General features: G+C 50.5%; 2 protein-coding genes and 1 long non-coding RNA gene across 5 annotated transcripts; 1 reads left to right on the plus strand and 2 right to left on the minus strand.

The window, feature by feature from the left end:
- The first annotated feature begins 2059 nt into the window (after positions 1–2059).
- Positions 2060–9376, plus strand: LOC306668800. 2 transcript variants are annotated; one of them, XR_013765979.1, is made up of 5 exons: positions 2060–2187; positions 2943–3049; positions 5848–6361; positions 8155–8519; positions 8671–9376. It is a non-coding gene; the product is annotated as an uncharacterized lncRNA (long non-coding RNA). The 2 variants fall into 2 exon arrangements; XR_013765980.1 differs by lacking the exons at positions 2060–2187; positions 2943–3049 and having other exon boundaries at positions 5293–6361.
- Positions 2181–5273, minus strand: HOXA11 (homeobox A11). Of its 2 annotated transcripts, XM_079152552.1 has the most exons (3): positions 4549–5273; positions 4133–4243; positions 2993–3093 (listed from the first exon to the last, which is right to left on the minus strand). In XM_079152552.1, the coding sequence occupies exons 1-2, from the start codon at positions 5258–5260 to the stop codon at positions 4140–4142; spliced, it is 816 nt and encodes a 271-aa protein (XP_079008678.1). In that variant the 5' UTR covers positions 5261–5273; the 3' UTR covers positions 2993–3093; positions 4133–4139. The 2 variants fall into 2 exon arrangements, with proteins under 2 accessions (XP_079008677.1, XP_079008678.1); XM_079152551.1 differs by lacking the exon at positions 4133–4243 and having other exon boundaries at positions 2181–3093.
- An 8488-nt stretch (positions 9377–17864) lies between the features above and the next one.
- On the minus strand, positions 17865–20030 carry HOXA13 (homeobox A13). Its single transcript, XM_079152620.1, is given in 8 exon segments — positions 17865–18356; positions 19067–19307; positions 19309–19526; positions 19529–19618; positions 19621–19657; positions 19660–19689; positions 19691–19820; positions 19822–20030. Coding segments are annotated over 8 exon segments (1155 nt in total). The 5' UTR covers positions 19986–20030; the 3' UTR covers positions 17865–18111.
- Positions 20031–23838: the final 3808 nt, after the last annotated feature.

Genomic DNA, 23838 nt, shown 5'->3' on the forward strand with positions numbered 1-23838 from the left:
ATTCCCAGACGGAGCTCCAGCCTCCAGCCTCCAGCCGGGAGAGGAAAGCCAGCTCCGGGCAGAGAGGAAGAAAGGACAGAGGGAGAGAATGTGCCCAGCCCGCTGCTATTGAGATCTCATTTTTACATCTAAGAAATTGCTGCAAAACCCCAGCCGAGTTTATAGCGGCGCATTCCAAATATGCAAATTGGCCGGCCCAGGACGGGTTTACGACCACATTGTCACAGCCATCGGAGGATGGGCTTTTATAGGGCTCAGAAATCAAACCCGCGCCCGCCTGCCGCCCGCCCGCGAGCAGTTCTCCTGGCTAGACTCTCTCTAGCAACTTGAGAGACTTTGGTTAATCTTTAACCATCCCAAAGGAAGTCTTTCCCTAAACCAGGGCTTCCCTGCCAGCCCCCTCCCAGCCCCCCAGGAGGGCCCTTGTTCCTCTCTGTGTGTCTATCAACCTAGACATTCATCTAGGGGTCTGTTCCGCTTCCCTTTCAGCTTGGTTTCCCCTGTCGCGCCAGTTAGACAAACAAACAAATAAACAGAGCAGGGTCTGGGGCCTCTCTTCAAATGCGACCTTCTTTGCTGCTTTGGCCCTGCCTGGGTGGCTGGAGAGAGGGTGGGATGGGCAACAAAAGGCTCTGTCCTTTCGGCCCTGCCCCTCAAGGTTATGGGTGATGTCCAAATTTAAGGCAGAAGTTCAAAGGCAGCAAACAAAGAGGAAACCGGCATCTTTCTTCCCCCAAAGGGAAGACTGTCTCATCTAGGAGCTGGGGAGAAAGCACGCTCCCCGGCTCCTGAGATTTTGCCCTGCTCTGGTACCCACACTGATTCTCTTCTTGTTGAAGGGGATCCAAAGGGCATCCCAGAGGGGTTCTACTCAGGCCTCCTCGTCCTGAAGTGAACAAGGGCAACTTGGGGTCAGACCCATTGGCCTCCTTAGGCCCCAAGGCTTTCTCTAGGGCTGAGGTCACTCTGAGAAGGTGAAAACCCACATTCTAGGGCCTGAGATTCCACCCTTAAGAGCCCACTTTCCACAAGGACATAGTCTACCAACCACCTTGACTCCTTAAGTTTGTTTTTTATTGTAGCTAAATTCTGATTCAGTTACCTCCTCATTCCTTCCGGGGCTCCATAACTTGCCCTTTTACTAGTAAAAGGGTGTAGGGAGGGGAGACATTTGGCAGTAAAAGGCAAGCAAGGAGAGAAATGTCACACCAGGACCCAATACTCAGGTTTCCACTGTCTTTATTTTCCTTGTGCCCTGTTGCCTGTGTACATGCTGTGGCATATTCAATGGGTAAGAATCGAGGACAGGTCAACCCTTCCATCACACAGAACCATTGGACATTTATTAACACAGGGAGGCGGAAAAGATTCAGAGGGAGGGTGCCTGGCTTTCCCAGATGAGGTCCCCAGATCCTGGTGGGCTGAACTGCCTCCAAGAATCCCCCAACACTTTTCAAAGGTTGTGAGAGATTAAAAAGACCATTTTCAACACCATTCCTCCCTCTTAACACCCCAAGGGAAATCAACTAATGGCAAAAAAAAAAAAAAAAATGTATTCAAACAAATTAGGTTATGATTTCTTTATTTACAAGTCTTTTGAACACCATCCCTGTATGAAGCATACATTCAAATATTCTTAGCAGTGAGCATGTTTAACCGTGGAACACTGTAAACAGTTAGAGCCTTTAAATATTTTCATCTTACCCCCCTCTACATTGCATCTTTTAAAATTCGCTTTGGTTCCTTCAGGGAAATATATATATAATATAATATAATATTTATCATTTAAAATAATTCCAAATCATTCTCCAGCTCCTGGAAGGTCACCGGAAGCTTCCAAGCTCAGTTGTAAGCCAATGAGAGCAGACAGTGGCAAGAAAATCGGGGACTTTGGGGGACTCCATCCCCTTATAGCCATAACTGAGGACCCGCTGGCCAGGCCAGCTGCTCTGCTGTCTCACACTGAGCCAGTCCAAGCTTCATTAAATGTGGTGGGGACTTTGCCAAACTGCTGCACTCCACAGCACTCCACAGGCATTTCCTGCGGAGATTCAGGGGCCAGCGCCTGGGTGCAGCCTCTCTGCTTTTTCATGTCTTCCACCTCAGGGAATAGTCCACTCTGCACCAGCCTTTGGGCCTGAGCAGCAGGCTGGGATGGAGACCCCGTTTGGCAGGAAGAAAATCCAGGTGGGCTGCAGGAGGTGACTGCTAGGAGCTTAGGCTTGGAACAGTGTGGTGGGTAGCTAGGAGGGATAGAAAGACACCAGTACCACCTGGACAGTAGATTTCTTTTTCCCTCAAGGATCCTCAGCCTTCTTCTACCTAATAGCTACTTCTTAGTTCAACTGCCTTTCACATTGGCTTTGGAAAGCAGCCTATTCTGGGCATCTAGGAACCCTCCCCTTTTCTTGCCCTGTCCCCAAGCTGAAATGGGCTTGGAGAGCACACAGCTTCTTGACTTAGGAGTCCTAGGGGTGGGCAGGCTCTGTGTGGAGGGTCCTGGGAGGGGTTGGTCTCCAGGGGCCCTGGCAGGGGGCCTAGTCCCCATTGGAGACCACACCCAGCCCCAAGCTCTGCAGGCTCCAAGAATGAACCACCAGGGGTCCCAAACCATTCATTCTAGTTGATGCACAACTCCCAGAATCCAATTATTATTAGGAAACTTAACCACTGAGATCTTAACCAAGAGAGTCCCAGGCCCCCTCCTGTTGCGCTATCTCAGTGTAGCTTCTTCCCCTCTCTTGTACACCTCCTTTTATTCCCCCCAAAGTCACTGTGTGGCTTGACCTTGTCAAGGGCAAACTCTGCATATGATTTCACATGTAGGAAGCCACCCACCCAATTCCAGCCGGCTGGAGCCTTAGAGGAGTGGGTTAGCTGAGTAGTACTGTAAACGGTCTCTGTTAATTTTTTTTTCCTTCATTCTTCTGTTTTGAAACCAGATTTTGACTTGACGGTCGGTGAGGTTGAGCATTCGGGACAGTTGCAGGCGCTTCTCTTTGTTGATGTAGACGCTGAAGAAGAACTCTCGCTCCAGCTCTCTTATCTGGTACTTGGTATAGGGGCAGCGCTTTTTTCGGGTTCGTTGGCCACCTATGGAGGGAGAAAGGCAGGGGTTGAGCCAGGTACAGTGCCTGCAATCCTCCTCCCAGAGCCCCAAATTAGGGAAAGGGGCTGGCCACAGGTCTGGAGGCCCAGCCTAAGCCCCCTTAAGGTCTCTCCAGGCTCTGGCCTCAGGTTCCTACTGCTGGCTGAGGACGAGCTGCAGTGGGAGGCTCAGCCACAGATAAAAGCCAGCTTCCTAGATAGGCCCCCCGGGAAGGTGCTCCCGCTGCCCCCTGAGCCGAAAGGAGAGCTCCTCACAGCAACAGGCGAGTTTGCACTGCTGAAGGCGCTTTGAAAGCAGCCGAGTGGGGGTTGCTGGCTGCTTCTTGCCCCGCCAGACTAAACAAACAGCCGCCTGCGGACATTTCACCTTCAGCACCTGGGCCGCCTGTTCCCGAGGTAGTAAAGGCGGCCCGGGCCCCAGTCTTTCCTTGTTGCGCCCACTATTCCTCTATCGTTAACATCTGGGGCGGCTGCCGGGTCTTTGTCAGCCTGAGTCCTAGCCATAAGCTCCTGCATCCTTCGCCAGCCTCCCTGTTCCTTCGAGGTGGGAGGTGGCAGCAGAAGCCCCCCTACCCTTGGTTTTCGGTTAAGCACCACCACCAGACAGCCAGGGCTCTTTCGGGGGGCAGGAATGCTATATTAGGTAGGGTGGAGGCAACAGACGCTTTCCGAAGCTTCAGGAAGGTTCTGTTTGCTCCCCCCTTAAACAAACAAGCAAAAAAACCCCACGAGACAAAAAACAAAAAATTCACTTTTGACAGATTTAATAACAATTGTGAATAACATGCAGTTGGACAGAAGACGGCACGTAATTGCCACAGCGCCAGAGGAAAATGGCTTCCTTTGGACAAAAAGGCCAACTTTGGGTTAATTTGTTTCTTTTAATATATTGCTCGAGCTAAGCGGGCCACTTTATCTGTTAAACGCGCTCCTAGCGCGGTCATTAAACAGCGATGCCTTTGAATCCCAGCCGGGACTAGAGTCCCGGCGCAACACATGGCTTTTATAAAAATCTCCGGATTACCTCGCTATCAAAGGCTCCTGAAGCCCTTGCAGGGGGAATTTACAGGCGCCCACCTCCGGCTCCCCAGCCTGGAGCTGGCCCCGAGCGGGATCGAGCTGCCGAGTTTGGGAGCTGGGAAAGGAAAAAAGGGAAAAGGGGAGTTGTGTTTTTTTTTTTTTTTTTTTTTTGGTTTTTTTTTTTTTTTTTTTTTTTTTTTTTTTTTTGCAGGCATGCTTTGGCCGGTGGGTATTTCACGGCCAATTTCAGCACTCGCCACGTGATCCCGCCTTTTATAACAAAGTTTTGTTGGGGGAAACCTAAAGGCCCTTCATAAACCTTATATGCTTATAAAACAGCATATAAAAATTTAACAGCGGTGCTGCGCTAGATTTCCAACTCCCCTTTCATAAAGCGCGGGGCGCTGCCTTTATACGTACTGGAGCCGCCGGCCTTGTCCTCAGTGTGGCCGGAAGACGACTCGGGGCTGCTGCTGCTCTCGGGGCGCCGCCGCCGCTCCTTCTCCTCCGCCGCCGCCGCCTCCCGGCAGCCGCCGCCGCCGCCGCCGCTGTCCGAACTTGAAGTTGCCTGCGCGCCGGTGGCCGCCGCCGCTGCCGCCGCGGAGGTCGCCGTTGCCGCTGGGGGCCCCTTTTCGGCGCTCTTGTCCCCGGGGTAGTCGGAAGCGGCGAGGTTTTCCGGGGTGCCGTAGGCCGTCTCAAAAAACTGGTCGAAAGCCTGTGGCAGGACGCCGTTCCTGCCCACGGTGCTATAGAAATTGGACGAGACGGCGGGGGTGGGGTGGTGGTAGACGTTGGCCGAGCTCTTGGCCAGCACGTCGCCAGGCACGCCGGCTGCGCTGGGCGCCTGCAGGCAGTCTCTGTGCACGAGCTCCTCTGCGGAGTAGCAGTGGGCCAGATTGCCGCGGGGGTGCCATTTAGTGGCGGGCTCAATGGCGTACTCTCTGAAGGTCACTTCGCGCACGGGTTGGACCTGGGGCAGGTTGGAGGAGTAGGAGTATGTCATTGGGCGCGAAGACGGGGTCTGGGGCAGAAAAGAAGGGAGGCTGGAGAAATCTGGACCCGAGACGTAGTAAGTACAACTTGGCAAATACATGTTAGAGGAGCAGGGACCACGCTCATCAAAATCCATCATTGGGCTACCTTGGGCTCTCCGCAGTAGCCGAGCTTAACATGATTCTCCACTGCAGCTGCCTCTTTGAAGCGGATCCGTGAAGTAGAAATTTGGAGACGTAAGCTGACGTGGAAATCTATCCCCATCCTTAGCAGGGAGGTGCTGGTCATGTGACCCGATGTTGAAATTGACAAGCTGCGAGCTAGTCCGGGCCTTTTTTCCCCCCTTTCCTTTTTTTCCCCTCCCCTCCCTCCTCGGCTTCCTTTCTTTGTAGCCACCTCAGGGGAAGCAACAGATCGTCACTCGGTGTTCTCACCGAAAGCACGTAATCGCCGGTGTAACTCATGTTGGCTGGGGGGCCTCCCGGCGCGCGGTGAGGCTGGGGTGCGCCCGGGTGCAGCTTGCTTTTGCTCAGCTGCATGATCCTGGCCCTCGAGTGCGCCGAGGGCGGTGAGAGATCTCAACTCCCGATATCCCCACCCCCACTCCCCGGGTAGGTGAGGGATGCTCTGGACTGGGGGTGACCAGGTGGAAGCCCGAAGCTGTGTGGCCGGTGGTCTCAGAGTCTGTTCTCCTAGAGGCTTACATTCGCACCCACTTCTTTGCAGCCCCCCTCCCAAAGGCTTGCTCTGGGAAGCACCTCAGCCTCAGAAGCTGGTCAGACCCCCTTTGGGGCCAGGGTTTGCAGCCGTGGATGTGCCGGCCTCGAGGCTTGTCCGATTTGCACGGTGACTTGATTACACGCTTGCATTCACGGTCACTTCCGAAGCGCTTTAGTGCCTTCCGTCCCTAAACCGTCAACAACCAAGGCGGCTTCCCCCGCGGTTTGTCAATGATTCGCGGGGTCCGGAAGAGCCTTCGTCTCACCCGGGATCCACCTTTCCCTTAATCTTCCCTGCCGGTCTCCTCACCCTACCCGCTGTCCTTGGAGAAACCACCTTCTCCTAGCTGCCTGCCCGGGTTCCAGTGACTCGGCTGAGCCAGACGCTCTGGGGCTGCGCCTCTGCTCTCCGGTTCGCACGCCTGCCTGGTCTTCTGGAGCTGAGGAATCGGGAAGCCATGCAATTGAGGCGAGCATTGAGCTGTTTTAGAGGCGCTGACATCCGAGGAGCCTTCCCCTGGGTATGCTGCACCTTTGGGGGACCCCCACCAGGATGCTTGCCCAGCTATGGGGCTGTGGAGGAAAAGGGGGGCCAGCAAGGAGGGAGTGATAGCCAAGGAGTCCTGGGGGTGACTTGCCTCTTCTTTTTCCTTACAAATCCTAAGAGTGAAAGTGAGAGATGTGCAAGGCAGAAACTCAGAAAGCTCTGTGTCTACTCATTCCACAGGAGTACAATACCAAAGAGAGAGAGAGAGAGAGAGAGAGAGAGAGAGAGAGAGAGAGAGAGAGAGAGAGAGAGAGAGAGATGCTTTCCAACTCCCTGCACCTTGGGCAATAAGGATGCCTTAAAACGGTTAGGTTTGCTCTAAAGATAAAAGCAGAGGCCACAGTTACTGGTTTGAACCTATGTTTCTTGGGAGGAATACATTGGGAAATTAAGTAGGCAAAATAATGCTTGTCATTCTGCAGGATTGAAGGAACGATGTGTGGGGGAAATGAAAGAAGGGAGAGGGCACAGAGCAGCCAGGTAGGGCCAAGAACAGGAAGGGGACCCGGACCTACAACTCTACGAAGGAGTGGGGGTGTCACAGGAAAAAAATCTGAAAATGAAAAATAGAAACCTTTTCCCTTTTCCCATCTATGCAACAGCCAAAGGTATTTACATATCTTGGGGAGATTTAGAGTATAAACTCTAAGATCTCTGGTATTTAAGTGTCAACATCGATTCATTTATTTATGGCTGAGCTGACTGTAACTGACTCAATAACAAATTTAATCATGTATTGCACTGGAAAAGAAATATTCTCGTTATGTATTTTCCCCAAATAATGACCCACCATTGCATTTGAATACCCACTGTAAATATCAATAATATCAAGTAATTATTCTGTAGTGGAGTAAACTAATTTATTAGCATTAATGTTTATGTGCCCCCCCCCCTTACAAGGGTTGCTTATCACAAATCAAGCTCTCAGACACATTGGTTTAATGAACTCTTTATTCAGGATTTGCTGCAAGAACTTTCATGCCCCTTGAATCCCTGAGAGCTAAACTTGAAATTATTCGTGTATCTTCAGCTTGACATATTTGTCCACTGTGGCTTTCGTAGAGGGCAGTAGCAGTGTTAATAAGAAGGTCCAGTGAGAGGGAAGGTTATTGAGGAAGGGTAGCTTGAGACCTCCAAAAGCTGGGAATCACAATTGTGGGTTGCCCTGCAGTGAAAAAACTTCTATTTCCAGCGGTGACCAACAAGGCAAAATATTTGTCTGCAGTATCTGTTCTTGGAGACAGAATATGAAAGGGAGAGAGGATTCAAACAGCAGTATCTAAGCAGTTCCTTGTCTTGCTGTCTTGATTTTGACTCTCCCAAACTCTCTCAGCAGCCCACCCAGTCCTCACCACCCCTACCCTCGAACAAAAGGAATGCATGAAGGGTTTCAGTGACTTTGCCATAACAAAGGCGCCACCATTGCAGGGTTCGCCCCGCCCCTGGGTGAAGGCAAACAAATTCTTGCACTTGTATTAGGGCTTTTAAGACCATAATTGAACCCGGGGGCGTCTAGGAGAACCGAAAACAGTTCTAGACAGACCTGTGGTTTTATAGCAGTTTTGGCAGTCAACTTCAGCTTGTGTCTGAGCAGTGGGGCCGCGGTGGCCCACCAGCTGGGGGACGCCAGGCTACCTCCCCAGGCAGAACACAGTCCCTCTCTTAATTAGATCGCCTTCCCTGGTACCAGCGGGAAGGGGTCCTCACAAAAAGGTGGGTAAGGGTCTGTGCGTGTTCTGCATAACCATTGCCTTCTGTGTCCTCCAGGGTCAAGCGGAGTGGGTGCCTGCATGTCTGGATCCTGTGGGTGTCTGAAGGAGACAAGGAGAATTCTCAAGGAAAGCCTGGGGCACAGGAAGGAGCTCCAGGAGTAGTTGGCAGGGTAATTGGGCAAGCTGTACCGAAGCCGGGTGCCCAGAGGGACTTGCATCCTGGAAGGGGGCGTGTGGGGGCGCTGCCGTGAAGATGGATGAGGGAAGAGGCTTTTGATGCCAGCAGCAGGGAAAACGCCCCAGAGCTGCCGAATGCTTTTAGTTCCCCAGAAGGAACAAGAAGCGGGTGCTCAGATCCCAAGGCTGCGCAATGTTCCCAGCTTTGACCGCTCCTGCCCCACTTGCGCGGAATATGGACAGGTAGTGTAAATGTTTCTCTGTGCAGGCGGCAGGGGTAAAGGGTGGGCGCCGCTCTGAGGTTCGGACCAAATCTTGGGGAAGAACGGAGGCAGAACGGCGGGACCTTGGTTTTGACTTTCCTATGAGCCTAATCGACTCTTCGGCTTTGCAGGAAGCCCAACAGCCAAACTGAGCTGGGCTCTGAGGAAGACCCGAATAGGGCTAAGGCCACCCCGGAAGGCCAAGTCCGAGTTCCATTTCTTGAAGAGACCGCGGCGGGCAAGGTTGTGACATTGGCCCTGGCGACTGATTTCCCACGAGCTGTTCTTTCTCAAGAGCTCCACAGCGCAGGGCCATCTTCGGAAAACACACTTCAGCGTATATTTCCTTTAATCGTCAGTCCGGAGACCCACGGCGGCTAATGCGCGAGGCCAAAAATGTTTGGAGGAAGAAAAACAAAGGCAGGAAGTGGCGGCGGCCTGACGGTGCGTGTGTGTCTGTAAAGAAGGGAGGGAGCCGGTTCAATCTGATCTTGTTTTTCCGAACTTCAAGTTCTAGGCAGTTCTCCGCAGGGCTGGCCCTGTTTCTTCCCGGCGCAGCTTTTGGAGGTGGCCACCCTGAGAGAAGGCCCGCGCCCTCGCCAGCCTTGTCAGGCGGAAATGGCTAAAGAGATTCGGTCAGCAAAACAGGCCAAGCCTTTCTGAGGCTTCGACTTGATTTGGTTCTAAAGTTGGGGGGGGGGGGGCGGTGCTGTGCATCGCTTCCCGGCCCCTCTTCGGAGGGCTGACTGCGACTGTCTTGGGATGATGGACAGTACAACCCGCGCTCCACCCTCCTTCCCAGGCGGGATATCAGAATAAAGTGTATCCAGGCGCCTCTGCCCGCATCCGCTTCTTCTTGCAGTAGGAGAGGTCTGGGCAGCGGCGAGCCGCTCCACGAAGCCTGGGCGGGGTGGCCTCGGGGCAGTCATTGCGCAGTTGGGCATTTGGAAGCCTGTTACCCCGGTTGTCGTGCTGGGGCGTTTCCAACACATTCAAGGGACAGGTGCTGCAAGAACCATCACTTGACAGGCAGCTTAACACCTTCTCACTCCAAGGGAGGATAGAGTTATGGGGAAGAGAACACCTCTGGACTCCAAGCTTCCTTACTCCAACTGGAAAGGCTGATAGGCTGTCCTCTCTATCCTTGGGACTGGCTTGGGAGACATCAGATGCTCCTTGTCTCCTGAATCTGGAAATCTGAAGTCTCCAAGTACCTGTAGTTGCAGCCCTTTGAATGCACAGCGTGCAGTCCATAATGTAACTGTCAAACCAAGTTTTTCCCACTCGACACATTCCTTCTCAAACTGGTCCTGTTGCCCTGCAGGTCTGGCTAGCTCTCCTCCCATCCTGCCTCTTTTCAGCCAGTCTCCCCTTCTCAGTTCTCCCTCTTCTTCTGATGCCTTTTCTAGGGTGTGCAAGAGCTAAGATGCCACTGGAGGGCACCTAGTACTCAGGCATAGAGAAAGTGGTGTATTAGATTTCCCACCCCTCCTTCCAGATCTGAACTGGGTCTCTCATCTCCTTCTTTGGAATTCTCTATCCCAAGTCCCTACTATGTCTGCTTTCTCTTTATCTCTCCCTCTCTCAACAACACATCTCTTCTGGGGACCCAGTTCCTACTTTTCTAGCCTGGGCAATCTCCCATGGTAGCTGACCTGAGAAGGGTTGGGCACATTGGACAGCCCAAATCTCATTCCTAATTATCTGCAGTGTTTCTCAGTGGATTGCTTAGGGCATCATTAATATTTTGCCTCCCTTTGTTGATATGAGGCCTTATTTTCCTCTGTCCCCAAATGTTGCAGTGTTTTGAAAAAGTCAAAGAAAAGACTATTGCTACACTGGTGACCATATTGCACACAAGTGCAAGAATTGGCTGGGAGGATGAAGGTGGAAATGGCCCCAGAGCTCTAAACAGGGTTGAAGGCCAGGTCTCCATTTGGGGAATCTTTCTTTCCAAGTATGAGGTGTCCTTGGGGTTACTGTCCTTGTTAGTGTGCTAGGGAGATGGGTTGTCTGGGATGGCCTAGGAGATCTCCCAGTATTTGTTTTCAGGCAATGGTTTATTGGCAGATCATGGTCAATCTACCATTTTTGCTTCAATAAAATATCAGAGGAACACTTCTCTACTACCAGGTGGAAGCAGGGATTAATTTGTCCCTTTGTCAAGGCATCAGCCCTCCCAAAACTTTCTTACCCTTCCCTACAGCACAGAAACAGGTAATGCCTTGAACTTGACCTCATGGTTGCTTCTTGTTCTGACTAATGGGTTCAATCATCCTCCAGTGCCCCCAAATACCTAAGGAAGTCCATATTCTTCTCTGGTCACCACTGGGGGGTGGGGCACAAGGCTCAGTTGAGTGTCTCAATTGCCCAAGCAATTTGGTTATCATTTAGTTTAGTGGGTCTCAAACTGATGGGGGGGGGGGTAACTGCCTTTGAAAACTTTTTGTTTTTACTGTTGCCAACTCATTAGAGAAGACTTTATTTATTTATTTTTTTTCAGAGGAGAAACAAGTAGGTTGGGGAAAACTAAAAAGCAAAGCCCTGGTTCTCAGTGTCTGCCTTCTATTTTCCTGGCAGTTTCGGCCCAAACGGGTTTCTCCTGCCGAGTATATCTGCAATAAGAACAACAAAAGAGTGCAGTTCAACCAGAATGTTGGCTCTATTTCCTGATCTTAGTCCCCAAGGTTATGGCTCACAATACCCCTATACCCCAAGCTCCCAATACCTTCTAGGGCAGCTCCATTTCTACTCAGTGATGTTGGTGGCTCACACTCCATGCTTGAGAAGAGCTTCTGCTCCTATCTAGCCCTGCCCTAAGAGCCTCTCTCACCCACACTGCCAGGCAATTCTGCCATGATACATTTATAATCCCTTCTGCTATATATCTCCACCACTCCTCACCCTAGGCCCAATCCTGCCTATGCAGTCCTAGGGGTAAACCCCAGCTTTTCAGTTTTTGAAAAAAAAAAAAAAATCATTTGCAGGTCCTCTTTGGTGCACCTAGGGTGAAAGACACAGATGCAGACTAGGCTTAAGCTGTTTGCTGCTGAGCCTGAAGCACTGACCTACTGCAGGAAGGCTATGGGCAGGGCATTAAGGGGTTCCCTCCTCTGCACAGCACAGTGAAGGCTTCTTGAGGTCCAGGAACCTGACGTCTTTACATCAACATAGTCCACCTCAGAGCAGATTTTAGGTAGAAAAGCAAAAAGGGTCACTAAAGGCCTACCATATCCTGATAGAGAGTCTGGGCTCAGGGAACTTAGCAAGGTCTTTGCTTTCCTATGCTATACCCGGCCGCTGGCCTTGCAGGCCACTTGTTCCTACCCGGACCCAGAACTCCGATCCAGCCACATCTGCTCCCTTGGGCTTGCAGGCGCTCTCTCTTGCCCTGGCTAGGCCTCCGCAGGCTCCGAAGTCTCCTGGGATGGGGAAGATCCCGCTCTTCCGGGACGAGGACATAGCCTGGGCTACCCTTGGTCGCGGGACTCCTTTCCAACAGGGCTGGGAGTAAGGACGTTGGCCGTCAAGAAAGAATACTGCTCCAGTGCTGGAACCCAAGCTACCAGAACCCACTTGCAGCAGGAATGATGACCCGCCAAATGTACATCTGCGCCTTCTTGAAATCGCCGCTGCGGTCGGTCGCTACCGCCACCGGCCCTGACCATGGAGGCGGCAGTGACGCCGAGGACTTGACCTTTATGTAGAGAGAGGAGAGCACTCTCTGTGCCGCCGGGAGGGGGACGCGGCTGTCTCCAGCCTCTTTCACCCAATCGCAGCCCAGACAACCCACGCATGCTGCGCCGCTCACCCCTTTCCCCCCTCCATTTTGTGCAGTGTTCCCAGGCCCGCAGCCGAGAGACAAAGCCCCCAACACTGCTTCTCACCACCTCCCCTGGGAGCTCTTGTCCCAATCCCCCCAGGCCAGAAGGCGCAGAGCTAAAGCTAAGCAATCTAAGACCTTCTCCAGGGCCCTCTTCTTTCGCCTGACCCCTGGTACCCTCAGCCCGCGCTTGGTACTACTCTGTATGCCAACCCAGCCCCCGCCGGTGCTAAGGTCGGGTGCACCCGGTCCTGGCGTCAGGCTGCGGGCGGCGCCGGGGCCCACAGAGCCCAACCTGGCAGATGCGCCGGGCGCAGGGAGGCCCGAAGCGGCTTCCTCGCCCAGGTGGAGAGAGCGGCTGCCTGGAGCGCTCGGATTCAGCAGCTCGCGTCCAAAACGTGGCCTAAGTGCCCAGCTGGCGCTCGGCTCCCTCGGATCTCATCCCACCGCTCAACTCTGGGCTCAGAAAGCGGAAGTATTTGGTAGAGAAAAACACGGTTTCTTTTCAGCCCGTCTCAAAACCCCTTTTAGAGAAAATGCTCCTGTCAAGTTTTATTTCCCGTTGCAAACCACCTTCCACGCTGCCAAGAATTAGGACCAGGAGAGATTAAATACCCGATTATTCTCTTGGGGAGGGAGGGGCGGGGCGGAGAAGGGGGCACCCGCACAAAACCTTCATTTGAATCGACTTGTCCTCGTCAAATAGCTCCTAGAGAGCTCCGCTCGGCCCGCTTGGCCTGCGGTGACGTCAGCTTGCAGCTTTGGGGAGACTCACCAGCAGGTCCCCGGCCCTCCAACGTCCAGCGGGCCTCGGGGTTCCACTGTCTGGCCCTCAGCCTCAGTCGGTCTCTGGCCCGCCCTAGAGTGATCCGAGCAAAGTAGGTTCTAGAAGGGTTGAAGCCTCCATTTTGAGTAGGGGGTTCATGTGGAAGCGTGGAGGATTTAGGACCTCTGTCCTGAGGGGTACAACATCAGGCCACTGAGTCCACAGCGGGGCTTCTCCCACTTGTCCACACGCCTGCACTGGGGGAGGCCTCGCGCTGCCACACAACCTCTACCAAAGGTTTGAAAACCTGACACCCGTTGTAATTATTCTGCCGGGTGGATCCAGCTCTTCAGCAGCGCGATAGAGCCCTTCAGAAATGAAATCAACTGTGGCAAGGCCTTGGCGGCTTTCACGGAGGGAATTTTTCTGTGCCAGCACCTTTTTTCTTCCTTTAAAATAAAATTTAAAATAACAAGCATCTCTCAGACATTCGTCGGTGCTGGGTAGATGCGTGAGGATTGAATGAACATTTACATAAAGGAGGCAACTGGCTCTTCTTTACCGGGCGGCTGAGCAGATAAAAACTGAATTAGCATGCCTGTCTTAAAACCTAGGAATAAATCTCCCCAGGCCTTTCGGATAAGGCTACATCTTTGCTTATGAAAAATGGGACGCGAGAAACTCGCTGCACATTTCTCTGATTCTCCAGGTCTTGGGCTGTTGACACGCATTCGATCAAGTTTAAAGGAATGTCCATAAATCAGAATCCGCTAGCGTCTCCTGCGTCTCCTTCGTAGAAGTCCAGAAAGGCGTCTCTGAACCAACGGGGTCTAGGGATTAGTAGTCCTGGGCAACCTCCGTCTCCACTCCTGAACTGGGGAATTCGCAGAGGAAGGGAGCTGCCGCATCCTCACCCAACCTTCCAAACACACAGCAGAGTGTAATCTGCACATATCTATTATATAGTGAAATTTGGTCGTTGAGTACTTACATACAAATGTATCGGTGTCAGCTGAATTTCACTGCCTTATGGTGAATCTCTAAGAAATCATTTCATTCGAGTTTTAAAAATGAACAATGTTCCTTTACCCCTTTCTTATTTTTTTCTTCCCTTTTCTATTAAAAGAACAATTTAAATGGATGGGTTCAGTTCTGCATTAGGCATAAACAGTGGCGAAACACCCAGTGACATTTTGTAATCATCCAGTTAAAATAACTTAATAAATTTGACAATATGAAGAGCATATTGGAAAAGTAGGGTTTTTAAAGTCCCATATTTATAATTTTTATTCAGGAAGAGTTTCCTTTTTAGAAACAAAAATACTCAAATCAGGTTTTCACTATATGGGTCAGTGGTCTGACATTATTATTCCTATGTTGCAGAAGGAGGCTGATGTCCTCCTGGCTGTCTTTGTTCTAAATGTCTTAGGCAGATTGCTATTTAGGCATTAAGGAATCATCAAAATCCATGCCCACCTCAGCTTATCTGGTAGAGCTATGAATTATTTTAAATAAGATGGAAGTTAGGTAAGATTGACACTATAAACAACCATTTTTTAACTTGGTGGGGGGGTGCCCTGATATATCTTCTGTCATTACAGTTTCAAAAAATGGAGAAAGAGAAAAAGAAGGCTACTACTTTACCCAGGGTTCCTGCAGTGATGGTGGCTATTGAAAGGGACGGTATTCCAGCTGAGGAGATGTTATTGGCCTCTTTCCTAGGCCTGAGGTTCAGAATATTTCTTACATCTAAGGAAAAATATCCCCCATCAACAGGAGAGTCCCCTTTGGCGCTGTTCATAAGCACAGTGTATGGTCCAGCTTTGAGGGGATTTTCCACCACTTTAAACATTTTGGGAGAAAGTCATTACTTTGGCTTGATGGTAGCTCATTTAGAAGTGGAACTGTGGAACAAGACGTGGGGAGGTGGATCTGCAGCAGTATTTTCATTTGTTTCCGCAAGTGGAGTGAAAATCCTCCGGGCAGCAAAATATGATTGCACTTCATGAGACCATTCAATAAGTTTCAGAACCATCCTTTCTTTTTAAAGCTTTAGATTCTTTCCATAATTTTTCATTTATAAAGCTTTCAGTCTTCTGGAAAGATTGGAGAGGTTTCCAGCAGCCATGTTTGTAATTAACCAATATCATTTTCCATCCTGAATCTGGTTCTTTCACTCACTCTCCTCTAACATAAAGGCAAAATTAATTGGCATCTGAAAATTCTGCATCCCAAGGTTACTGGTTCTACCAATGTTTTAATACATGTGTGGATTTGACAAAAAATTACCATATGTGTATATTATATAAACACACATATGTGTTATTTATGACTCCGAACATAGCACTTGATGTGTAATTAGGGGTCAATAAACAGTAGATATAATGCTTATAATAATAATATTATTATTATAGTTTTGATGGTGGTTGTTAATATTAAACATATTTATTTCTCCCACAAATCAAATGGCAGATTTGCAAGCATCAGTATAAGATTGCACACCACCCTGGAGCAGCACTCAGCTCTGAGCTATTCAGGAACTCTTCTTCTGCCTCCATATTATGGTCATTTTGTAGATATGAGATATTTATAAGTTCTCCTTACTGACCTCTTGAGAGGTGGATTTCTTTGAATTTCTGAAATGTAACTCTAGAACTCTAGAGTTAGCAAGGCATCCGAAACTTTTTATTTGCCGTAAAGACTCCCCAATAGCTCTAATTAGGGTGGGAGACCACCTTGGAGGGTGAGGGCCAGAAAAGAATGGTTATTTAAGAACACCTCTTGGACTGTAACAAAACTGTACAGCTTTAAAACAGATTTTCAGTAATCTGATTGAGCTGCTGTGAAGACAAATCAAAGTTGGCCATTAAAGAAAGGAACAAAACTTCATCATGTAGCATACATTTTGTACCTGAACTCTAAAAATCACTTTAAGTTACATTGTCTTGGGTCATCAGTAATTAATGTTATTATATCTGTACAGATTCTACAATTATATATACAAGCACACACAAGCACTGATATGCAAATGTATACATGTATACACATATATGGTATATTCACATATATACAGGAACATGTATAATTTACATATATTCAGATTTACTCCCCCGGAGCCAAATGAATGAGTATTAAATCTCTAAAACAACAAGTCAAGGAGGTAAGAGGTCTTGATTCCCTTGAAGTTGAAGAATTACAAGAAGGCTTGTCAACACGAGGTGGCGCCCTTGATCTACTAATCCAACCCAGGCCAATTCATGAGCTGTCAAAAGTCAAGGTCACAAATTGTCTTTTTTTTTGTCAAGGTCAGGTTTAAAGCCTTACCTAGTCCTGTCATTTCAACAAATATCAAAACCTGCCCTTTCAGACACATTCAAATCCAACAGCAGATTTTAAAATATGACAGTCTAGGCATTGCTGGTACAAAAACAACTAGTTTTCATTTCCACAGGGAGCCTGGGAATTTGTACTAGCTCTTCCTCCTTTCTCTTCTATCCTTTTCAGAATACCTGACACTTTCATCTCTTTGAAACACTTGGGATTTGGTTATGAGGAATTTCCCTCTTTTCTTAAAAAATTTGTAGTAAAAAAAAAAAAAGCTGAATTAATAGAAGTGAATGGTCCTTGGTTTGATAATCCAAACCTTTTCCTTTTCTTTCCGTGCAGAGCACATTTAGCACAGGAAAGTAACGAGTATTTCCTTCAGATTTTAATGGCAGTGTCTATTTTATTAACAGAATCAATACCACTATATCACTATCCTACAAGTCTAATTTTTAGTAGAAATATTTAAAAAGCAGGTGCACAAATACATTTTTTTCACAGTGTGCTGAATGTTTTATTTACAAGATAGTATTTATAGTGAATATGAACAAAACGAATGTGCTGGTTGAAATAACTGCTTGGTTAAAAATGTGCAGTGAAGATGATCCCTAAACTTTCTAATGCAGTCTCATAACACAATAAACAAGGAAAATACTAAACCCTTAATAGATCAAAATATAGAATGTAGACATCTAAATATTTCAGGGGAATAGATTTCCATTCAGTTTTTTTTAAAAGTAAAAAAAAAAAAAAAAAAAGGGAAATGATTTATCCAGCCAAATGCTCAGCAAATATTGGAAAATGCCAATTTAAATGAAAAAAGGAATTGTGTTCAAACTGAAGTCCTGCATGTTTGGGTGGGACTTTCTGGGAGATCTGACAAAACGTCAATCCTGGCGGATCATCTGGTGATTTAAACATTTTAAAAGTACCTCAATTCTTTGTGAAATCCCTGATATTGGGGTAGCCCAAATGCCACAAATACGCTTGTTATTATCAGAAGGACATTACCAACCTGGTGTTTCCTTCTAGCCTCAAAGGATTAGGGGCTGTATTTACTATCAGACAAATGATCCTCAGAAGACCTTTCTCTCCTTTCTCCCTTCATACTAAATAGTTAAAGACCATTATTTCAGTACCTTCTCTTTTTCCCTTTAAACCTATACATGAAAACATTTTTCAGAACATACAACGGTAGGAATTTCACTAAATTTACCTGAGCAGGGCACTTAACATGCAAAGGGAATGGCGACCTAAGAAGAACAAGCAGATGTTTACAACAGACTCTTGCTTTTGTAACCAACTTTCAGATTATTACCATCTAACATAGTGTCCTAAAATATAACGGTCACATAAATACTTACAAGATTTCAGTAAATTCGTAACTTATCTGAAATTTCGTATTTAGGTGTTGACGTTTTACTCTAGAGTTGTCACTTAATGGTTGTTGGTGGGAGGAAGTGGCAGTCTTTACCATTTAAAAAAGTTTTTAAAAAGTTGTAGATTCATTAAAAGGAAATTCCCTCTTAGGAGAGCGAAATGCCAGTGTCTCTCTTTCCAATTCTTCAATTATTATTCAGCATTATTACCATTATCTGGGCAAAACTATCAGTTCTGAAGCATTTCTTCAAGTTGCCCTGTGCTCCACTTTTTAATCCATTAACTAGTGGTCTTCAGTTTGTTGATGACTTTTTTCTCTTTGACCCTCCTGTTCTGGAACCAGATTGTAACCTGCCGTTCGGAGAGGTTCGTCGTGGCTGATATCCTCCTCCGTTTGTCCTTGGTTATGAATTTGTTCGTGGCGTATTCCCGTTCGAGTTCTTTTAATTGCACCTTGGTGTAAGGCACGCGCTTCTTTCTCCCTCTCCTATAGGAGCTGGCATCCGAGGGATGGGAGACCACATCTGGAATACAGGGGAGAAGGCAAGTTACACAGAGATCAGACCCAGGCCAGGACACACGAGACAGCGCGATCTGAGCCACCAGCCTTGCAGTGCCGGCTGCGCTTTGCCATGCTCTGTACAATCTGTACAATCCGGCTTTAAGCCAAAATCTGAGGGTTAGTCCGGAGGACGGTTAGTTTTTGCACTGAGTGAGATCTCCCAAAGCTCCAGTGACCACCCCAAAGGGGTTATCCTGCATACGCAGAGTGTGTTTTTCCTAGCCCGGCGGCCCACACCTTAACACCCGATCTAGAGTAACAACACTCCTGTGCCTGGATCCTCTCAGTTAGCTCCGAGCCCCAGCGCTCGGTGCTTCTACAGTGAGACTATTTCTCTGATAAGGAAGAGTAGCAATTTGATGAACCGAATATCAGGTCAATTTCTTATCCTTAAGTTCTTGTCAAGGGTTGGGGAGGGCGGGGCAGAGGGAGAAGGAAGGTAGCCAGGGTCCCCACGAGCTCCCTCCCAGCACCCCTTACCCAAGTAGGGCCAGTTCAACTTAGGGCGGCGCGGGTAGCGCCAGTCAGCCGGGGTCCGTCTCCCAGGGGGTGCAGCGCCGCTAGGGCAGGCCAAGGAAAGATCAGAGGGGCACCCGAATGACCCCCAGCGTGAACAGAGCAGAAGCTAGAGCAGAGCCGGAAGACCGGGGCTGAAAAGGGGGCGCCATTTACCGGGCAGAGTGGACTTCCAGAGGTGGGGAGGCTGCGCCTGCTCTTTGGGGCAGTACATTTGGCCGTTCCAGCCGTTGGGCAGCGCCCAGGGCTGGTAGCTTTCCATGGGAAGACCCAGGGGCTCGTGGCGCGATTCGCCGGGGCCACCGAGCCCCGGCACCACCGGCATATCCAGGTAGCCAGGCACGGGCTGATGGTGGTGGTAAGGCCCGGCTGCGTAGCCCTGGTGGTAGAAGGCGAAACTCCTTAGCGCGGGAGCTGAACTCCTCAGCCGCCGGGCCCGCAGTATCCATGTACTTGTCCGCGAAGGCGGCGGCGGCGGCCGAGGCGGGCTGCGCACAGGACTTGATGGCGTTGGGGTGCGGGCCCATGCGGGCGCACGGGTAGTAGCCGCTGCCGAAATAGCCATAGGGCAGCGCCGCTGGCCCCGACGAGCTCTGCGCCGCCGCCGAGCAGGGACGCATTGCTTGGCGGCCTCCGCACCCGCTGGCCCCGCCGGGCCGGGCCCTCCCGAGGACGAAGCGGCGGCTGCGGCTGCGGCAGCCGCGGCGCGGCAGCAGCGGCGGCGGCGGCCGACGGGGGGCGCCTCCCCCCGGCGCGCTGCTGTAGGCGGCCGCGGCGCCGAGGCGCCAGGGGCGCGGGGTGCGCCATCAGGTTGCGGCATTGATTGGCCGCCGCCGCCGCGGCTGCCGCGGCCGCCGCCGCCACCGAAAAGTTGCCCCCCGCGGCCGCAGCCGCAGGGTGGGGGAAGCCCCGCCCCGGCCCCGGCCGCCGCTGCCGCTGCCGCCGCCGCCGCCGCCGCCGCCGCCCCTTCCATGTTCTTGTTGAGCTCGTCGGCCACCAGGCCGCCGCCGTTGTCGTAGAGAAACATGACGGTGGGCTCGATCCAGCGGGGGTGGAGGAGCACGGAGGCTGTCATAGCCCGAGCCGCATGGAGAAGACCCCAGTGGCGCTGTTTTAAAAAGCCCCCAAGAAGTGAAGAGCGCGCGGCGCGGGACCGGGGCCCGAGCGAGGGGGGCGGATCGCGCCCCGCGGGGTCGCGCCAGGCGGCCGCCCATTGGCCCGGCCCCCCCCGCTCCGCCCACGGCGTATGCAAAGCGGGCGGCTCCAACCCCAGCTCCGCTCGGGCACCCGCGGTCCCCGCCGCCGCCCGCGCGGTCACCAGCGCCAGCACCAGCACTCGCCGCGCGACCGCGCAGCGTTCACCCAGGGGACAGGAGAGGGACACAGGGGGGGGGGGGGCAGAAAACCCGGCGTGTGGGTGTCACAGGAAGGGAAGGGCGTGACTTTCGCGTCCCCCCTTTCCTTGCGTATCTTTCGCATCCCCCCTTCCCTTCCCTTATCTCAGCGAGGACCAACTCAGCGCAAGAGTCGGGGAGGGGACGTGGGCACGCAGTTGGGTTGTGACCTGAGGCCGTGGGGACTGGTCAGGTAAATCCAGCAATGGCCTGGGATGAGAGACTGGGGAGGACGGGACCAGCCTAGCTCAGACTGGGCATTTCTTGGGGCCTTTGGGCGGTTTTCTTTCCAGGTATCTTTCTTACAGGGAGACCCTACGTCTGCTGTACGCATTTTTGGCTTCGGCAATGTCACATTCTCAATTGGGCTCTCTTTCAGGGGAACAGGGGCAGGGCGTTTGCTGATTGTTGGTTCTTTCGGAAAGGCCTATCTCATGGGTCCCAGGACATTCCCACCGGAAACTTGGACTGCATTTAGGAGCTTCCTTCCCATCTCTGTACCCATGTTAGCGGGCAATTTTATACACTTACATTTAGGTCCACAGACTCTGAACAACTCATATATCCCACAGTGACACACACGCACACACACAGTCATTCACACAGGAATATAGCTGTTTCTCACTCTGACCCAGTAACAATTCTTCCTCCTTCAGAGACAGAGATGGAAAGAGCACCATTCTCCTGTGCTTCCTGTTTCACCAGTTTCTGCTGGCTTCTCCTGGAAGGGGCTTTAGGGGGAACATGCCCCAGATTGGGCTGCTGACTGGGACTCCAGCCTCAGATCTGGGGCCTCAGCAATCTGTTGCATAGAACCTGGGATGGACCTGACTCTTGGCTTCTGGGATCCCGCAATTGCATTCTGTTTGGGAAAAAAGAAAGAGGCTCTTGGGGTTACTTCGATGCCTTCCCCACCAAGTAGGCACTCCAGCCTGCAGAGGGTGCCCAGTCCCAAGAACCAATTCGAGAAGTCTTTCCTTTGTGCCTAGGAAATGCATCTCTGCCCTGGAACCATGCTGAGTGTTGGTACTAACAGAGCAAAGCCAACTACCCCCTCTTGGAGTCACCAAGAGGGGCTTTGAGGATCCTTCCACTTTGGGGCCAAATATTTCCATTTCTGATTGTATGACTGTGAGCTGGTCAGTTGCCCATAAAGGGAACAGGCATTCAAAGTGAAAGTGGACACATTTGGGACCATGCAAGCTGGGGAGTGTACTGGACTCCCTTCCATCTCAGGCATACTAGTGAGCAGCCAGGCTTAGATGGGCTCTTTGGTTCCAGCTTGCAGACTCATCCCTAAACCCAGGGCACTGCATATACCATCTCACTGGTTTGCTCTTAAGGCCCCTGGGCTTCCTGCATGGTTCAGACTGATGAGGCTGGCTTAGGCTTTTATCTGCCCAGATTCCAAACTTGCCCTGACCAATGTAAGTGTCGCCCAATAAAACCTTCTCCTACTCCCATATCCCCCCGACCCAGTGCTTCCTTTCCCTCTTGACTTTTTAGCAGTTCTGGGTAAATATTGATTTGCCCCCAGTTTACCTTCTCCCTGACTGGCCATTTGCAGATTAAGGAACCAGACTCTGTAAAGGCTTGATTTTTGTGTTACTTTCCGGCTCTTTCCTCATTCCCCCACCCTCTTCCTCTCTCCAAGTGGCATTGTAAAACTCACAGTGACAAAGAGAAAGAGTAGGGTTCGAGGCCCCAGTTCCTAGGGACCTTGAGGGCGGTTTTACATACGGGTCAGACGCGGCTGGAGGCCAAGGTCAAGTTGAAGTTGCAGTCTAGTCAGCGTGAGAAAAGTGCCTTGCAAACTGGAGACCAAGGCGGCTGCAAAAGGCCCACCGCTCACCTCCCCTTACTCTTAGTTCCCTTTTCCTCTGGAATTCTAGTTTTCTGGCTCTGTTTGGCTACCCAGCATTTTTTGCTGCCTTCGTAGAGTTTTTGGGGCGGTGTTTACCGACTCTTCTTCTCTGCCTCCGCCCTGCTCTTGGCCGGGGTTTCGAGTCTATTCTGTTTTCAAGCCAGAACCCGGAAAAACGAAAACACAGCTTGGGAAGCCCCCCTCAGCCGGCGCCTGTGCCAGCTCACCTCTGGCCGTGGCGCGGTTGCTGGTGCACACGGCGGCCAAGGCCAGCTCTACATTCTTCCCTCCCCCCGCCACTTCACCGGAGCCGGGAGCCCAGCGAGCAGAGGAAGGGCCTCAGCTCCAGACTGCCAAAGTCGACTGGGTCCCTCCACACCAAAAATGGTGAGACAAGATTTCATCTTGTCCTCTGAGGAGCCACAAGCAGGTTTGTCTGGGAGGGACAGCGCCTGGTGGGCAGGGAGGAAGGCATTGGGTCGCTTATCAAATTAATTCTGCTTTGTTTCCCACACGTGGCACCCCCACCAAGGAAGGGCTTGGGGCTAGAATTATTGAGATTTATGACTCCCTATCGATTTTTTTAAATTCTCAAGATATGGTTACTTAGAGAGAGGCAGGCTGCTTGTCCTTTCTTGTCTTGGATCTCAATATATATGGTGTGATTTTTCTACCAGGCGTCTTGGCATGCCTTCACTATTTTTAAATATCTGTATGTCCTTCTAGACATTGAGTTGTAGCCATCAATTTGCAGGATGGTTTACAGAACTTGAATGAGCTCTGTGGATAATTTTAGATTTGAGTTTCTAGAATTTCCTACAAACTTGGAAGTAAGAATAATACCTGTTCTTTGGTTTTTTACTGAAGAATATAAGAGATTCCTTAATAGTTCCCAATATGGTTTCTTACTCCACCAGGAAGCCACTAAAATGGCTTGCGGTGGAAAAAGAAAGGTCAGAGGACAATGAAGACTGGACTGTTTTTGGAAGGGACCATGGACCCTCCCAGCATTCTTCCTCTTTTCTCAAAAGTAAGGTGAAGATTTGGTTGTCTGCCCAGCTGGTCTGACCTTTCTGAGCCATACTCCTGCTTTTTTTTTTTTTTTTTTTTTTTTTTTTTTTTTTTTTTGTCCCTCAGGCTCAGGAAGTCCTATAAGATTGCAGAGAAGTACCATCAAATTGAACAATTTAATCCTCAGACAACCCCATGGGTGCAAGCCAAGGCACCCACTGGGATTTTCAGGCAGCAGTAGCCAGTTGAGCAACAGAGCAAAGCGGAAGACTGGAGGTGGGAGAGACGGGGGTTATTTTCCAAGCTCTGCTTGTTGTGCCCAGATTTCTCTGGAGGAGCCCTGAGAGGGCAGTGCCGCAGAACCTGAGGGCCGCCGGCTGCAGCAAAGCCTTTGTTCAAAGAGTTTCCACAGCCTTTCTACTGCTCCAAAATAACTTGACTTCTTACCTCCTGAGTTGGGCCAGGGCACTCTGTAGGGCCTTGACTTCCCTGAGCCTCCCACTGAAGGCAGAGACCTTGGCTGGGTCTTTCTGGGTGGGGGATTCCATGACAGACTGGGATATGGGACCCTCCTCTCCCAGGATTGGGAGAAAAAGAACAAAGGATAATCAGGGTTTAATTGAATTTGATTTTAATTTGCAAATGAAATTTACCTGCTC

This window comes from Sciurus vulgaris, assembly GCF_902686455.1.
Source record: "Sciurus vulgaris genome assembly, chromosome: 8".
NCBI classification, from domain to species: Eukaryota; Metazoa; Chordata; class Mammalia; order Rodentia; family Sciuridae; genus Sciurus; species Sciurus vulgaris.